The sequence below is a fragment of the Eptatretus burgeri genome, chromosome 14, assembly GCF_056783735.1.
Source record: "Eptatretus burgeri isolate ZD-2024b chromosome 14, Ebu_testis_v1, whole genome shotgun sequence".
NCBI classification, from domain to species: Eukaryota; Metazoa; Chordata; class Myxini; order Myxiniformes; family Myxinidae; genus Eptatretus; species Eptatretus burgeri.
The window spans coordinates 54269905-54274904 of record NC_140974.1 but is presented as its reverse complement, the minus strand read 5'-3'; the positions used below and the strand labels follow the sequence as shown (position 1 = coordinate 54274904).

The following is a 5000-nucleotide window of genomic DNA, read 5'->3' as shown; positions in this document are numbered from 1 at the left end:
TGCCCCTATTTTTATTTGCCCCATGCGTGCCTACTCTTAAACACTCAGATATCAGAGAGTGATCCTGTTCTGGATGTCTTACTCCTCCACGAGCCTTCATCTGGGTATAAAAGAAAAATCACATGACAACTGGTCAAGGCACATACAAAAGTAGAAAAGAATAGCTTTAGTTCCATCAACAAACGATCAAGACAACCAAGGTTCCAGTTCATTTCCTGTGTCCTATTGAACAGTCCCCAAACTAGCAAGGAAGAATAAGAAGACATTGTCTTTACAAATTGTGTACACACTGCCTGAAGCTGTGTTGTTGTGTTGTGTTCCTTTTCACTATTCTCTAATGCAGGGGATGATGTGACCCGAAAGATGAGCAAAGTTGCTCTGTGATGTCTGTCAACAACAAACACTAGAACTGGTCTAACATTAGGATTGGGAAACCGTGGGAATTCACGCGTCTTGTGTAACATTACATCCACCACCCTCCCTGCATTAGTCATGGGGAGTTTACCTGCACAAGATATAAACCAAGAAAGCCACTTGTAATATGTTGGTTTCAACGTGATCCGCTCGTGAACTCCAACTACATATCTCTGATAACACATCTCGAGATACTTATTATTTTCTCTCACGTCCCGAGAATGATGGGATTTCTCAAAATATATTACTTGACTGAGGACAAGAGTAAATGAGGGCCCTCACCTGCACAATGAATATAATGCTCACCTGCACGATGAATGTAACCCTCACCTGCATGATGAATATAACCCTCACCTGCACGATGAATATAACCCTCACCTGCATGATGAATGTAACCCTCACCTGCACGATGAATGTAACCCTCACCTGCATGATGAATATAACCCTCACCTGCACGATGAATGTAACCCTCACCTGCATGATGAATATAACCCTCACCTGCACGATGAATATAACCCTCACCTGCACGATGAATATAACCCTCACCTGCATGATGAATATAACCCTCACCTGCACAATGAATATAACTCTCACCTGCACAATGAATATAACCCTCACCTGCACAATGAATATAACCCTCACCTGCACAATGAATATAACCCTCACCTGCACAATGAATATAACCCTCACCTGCACAATGAATATAACCCTCACCTGCACAATGAATATAACCCTCACCTGCACGATGAATGTAACCCTCACCTGCATGATGAATATAACCCTCACCTTCACGATGAATGTAACCCTCACCTGCACAATGAATATAACCCTCACCTGCACAATGAATATAACCCTCACCTGCACGATGAATGTCACCCTCACCTGCACGGTGAATGTCACCCTCACCTGCACGGTGAATGTCACCCTCACCTGCACGATGAATATAACCCTCACCTGCATGATGAATATAACCCTCACCTGCATGATGAATATAACCCTCACCTGCACGATGAATATAACCCTCACCTGCATGATGAATATAACCCTCACCTGCATGATGAATATAACCCTCACCTGCGCAATGAATATAACTCTCACCTGCACAATGAATATAACCCTCACCTGCACAATGAATATAACCCTCACCTGCACAATGAATATAACCCTCACCTGCACAATGAATATAACCCTCACCTGCACAATGAATGTAACCCTCACCTGCATGATGAATATAACCCTCACCTTCACGATGAATGTAACCCTCACCTGCATGATGAATGTAACCCTCACCTGCACGATGAATGTAACCTTCACCTGCATGATGAATATAACCCTCACCTGCATGATGAATGTAACCCTCACCTGCATGATGAATATAACCCTCACCTGCACAATGAATGTCACCCTCACCTGCACGGTGAATGTCACCCTCACCTGCACGGTGAATGTCACCCTCACCTGCACGGTGAATGTCAACCTCACCTGCACGGTGAATGTCACCCTCACCTGCACAATGAATGTCACCCTCACCTGCACGATGAATATAACCCTCACCTGCATGATGAATATAACCCTCACCTGCACGATGAATATAACTCTCACCTGCACAATGAATATAACCCTCACCTGCACAATGAATATAATCCTCACCTGCACAATGAATATAACCCTCACCTGCACAATGAATATAACCCTCACCTGCACAATGAATATAACCCTCACCTGCACAATGAATATAACCCTCACCTGCACGATGAATATAACCCTCACCTTCACGATGAATGTAACCTTCACCTGCATGATGAATATAACCCTCACCTGCATGATGAATGTAACCCTCACCTGCACGATGAATGTAACCCTCACCTGCACAATGAATGTAATCCTCACCTGCACGATGAATGTAACCCTCACCTGCACGATGAATACAATCTTCACCTGCACAATGAACGTAACCTTGGACTCACGTCGGAAACGTCTGCTGCACATTTCTTCCCACGGCAGTTCACTTTACATTTTTAGCTTGTCCGCAAATGCAGACCGGCTTTAACCTTCACAATGACTGATATGATATTCCATTGTGACGATTATCATTGTTACATGGAAAGGATTCAATATGACATCGTTTTTGTCCCCACCTTATAAAACCCCTGGCAGCCTAATCACTCACGGGTTTGGCACTCCGGCGATATGCGCGGTGCTGAACAGCTTCCAGGCTGTACTAAGTGAGGTACTATCCTACCAGGAGAAACGTCTTCAAAATGTGGACAAGACCGGTGGACCGAGCACAACACCGCCGAATAAATGTGTGACTGTGGATTCTGAAAGACCTGATAGCAGAAAGGGAGGGGAAAAAGTGGATCAAGATTCCCAGGGGATGAAGCTTGAGTAATGGGTCATCGATGAACTGTGAGGAGTGAGAAACACGAGCACTCTTGTAACACGAGTGCTTCTCTCATCATTATATAAGTTGTGAATAGAGGAACCTTGTTCGTTGTTTTACGCTGTGGATGTGTTTTGAGGGGGAAAAGTCTTTAACTGTGAACTGCCAGTTCTGCTGTGCTAAAGCCCAACTGTTTGAGCTTTGTAATTTATTTTCCTGAGTGCACATTTGTATAATCCATGGTCCATTTACCCTTTATTAAACGCACAGTTTGAGTGTTGTGCTTCTTATTTTCTCCTACTCAATGTAGAAATCCATCAGACATCATGGTGTGGTGGGTGGGTGGGATATGCAGCAAGCAGCTGGGTTCTGTAAGCCAGCAACGAGCTATCGCTTTCCAAGCCTTTCCAACTTTCCAGTTGTTGTTCCAACTTTCCAGTTGTTGTTCCAACTTTCCAACTTTCCAGTTGTTCCGCATCAACATTGTTTTGCAAGTCGTTCACCTAGCTGCTTGGCAAGCAAAGAAAGCGATTAAGAGAGGTGCTTCGTTATGGTATGTTTGCAAAAATGTTTTCCGTAATCCCATTCAAAATGATACAATTGCCAACAACCGATGAAATGTTCAGAAGCATACCCCTGTTATGTATCCATGTATTAATAGGCGAAGGGACTGGTATTGTCTTCGCTTCTTCTCCTGCCAGCGACGGAGTGAGTGCGTTTCTTTGAATGCAAATTCACCCTTGCATGTTCCTCGTTTGCAGTAGGTATAATGACTTGTCTACACCTTCATTACCTCCGCCACCGTAGGTGAAGGAGGTTATGTTTTCACCCCTTTCCGTCTGTCCGTCCGTCTGTCTGTTTTTTGTCCGTTTGTGTACAAGATATCTCAAAATGTTGTGGACGGATCCTGATGAAATTTTGTGGACAGGTTCAGTGTGTGACACGGACGAACCGATTAGATTTTGGTGAAGGTCAGGATCCGGCTTCGACTACTGGAATTATTTAAGTGATTCTTCACCATTGAGAGATCTCACCAAAAACGATATGGAGCACGATATCTCAAAAAGTTGTGGACGGATTTGGATGAAACTTGGTGGACACTTTGGGTGTGTGACAATGAAGATTTTTCCGATTTTGGTGAAGACCCGAATTTGGATCTGGATACGAGAATTATTTAATTTTTAAAGTGATTCTTCACCATTGAGAGATAGCGCCGAAAACGATACAGTATTGGATCTGGATAGCATGACATTTCAAAAATGTCGTGGGTCCGATATGTTCTTGTGGATCAGGCATTATGTGGCGAGGGTATGTGTTCTACTGAGTGCCCTTCTTGTTTCTGGGATCATATATATATATGGATACAAACAAACACGACATAATAGTGACCAAAGATTTTCGTGCTGCACTCTTCAGGGTAAAAATCGCAGCAAGTGAAGAAGGAAGTGAAGAAGGAAGTGAAGGCGCGTGCTTTATATGCAGGTCTCAATAAGGTAGACGCTGATTGGTTCAACTGTAATGACGTTACGGTTAATCCGAACGCCCATTGGTCGGCTCATCATCTTCACCTCGAGCTCCCTTTGGCTGGAGCAGAGTTCGTCGATGATTGACGTTTGCAACAGCATCCTGGAGAGAGGGGGATGGGTTTCCCCCGAAGGTCCATTCACCATTTGTTACCGAACTTCCCTTGATCTTTCCATGCTGAAAGAGACACAGAGATCGTACAAATTCCTTTTGACGACATAATCTTGGATCGGTGGTAAGGATGAAGGTTGCTTCCAACATACGTAAATGAAACGAGCTCTGACCTCGGCTCAATATCCTGAACATATCTGCATTGTACTGGTCTGCACAGATAGGGTTGGCAACCAGGTGCTGTGCAATGGCAGATGAAGCAGATACAGTGGCCGGTGGTTGCTGGATATTTCTCCATGCTCGCCCTGGTTGTGTTATAACCCTCACAATATTTCTTCGAATTGCCAGGGGGATCAGCCAATGTATTGTTTGATCCAATCAGCCAATCTTAAGGCCCAGTCACACCTTGACGTTTTAGCCAGCGATGGCAACGTATTAAAATGTATGTAAAACGCTGGCTTACGTTGAACTTTTGATGTTTTTTTAAAAGATTCGGACGTATTCATAACGACTTGGTCTTATGCATAACGTATTAGTAACGGACACAGAACGTTTCGTTGTGTTATAG

At 43.9% G+C, this 5000-nt stretch overlaps 1 protein-coding gene across 1 annotated transcript in view; it reads left to right on the top strand.

Moving 5' to 3' along the window:
* The window catches only part of TFAP2D (transcription factor AP-2 delta), a 96508-nt gene extending 93423 nt beyond the window's left edge, over positions 1–3085 (top strand). The window contains exon 11 of the mRNA XM_085854889.1: positions 2572–3085. Coding sequence (XP_085711015.1) covers positions 2572–2806 — 235 coding nt within the window. The 3' untranslated portion in view covers positions 2807–3085. The remainder of the gene's footprint in view (positions 1–2571) is intronic.
* Positions 3086–5000: the final 1915 nt, after the last annotated feature.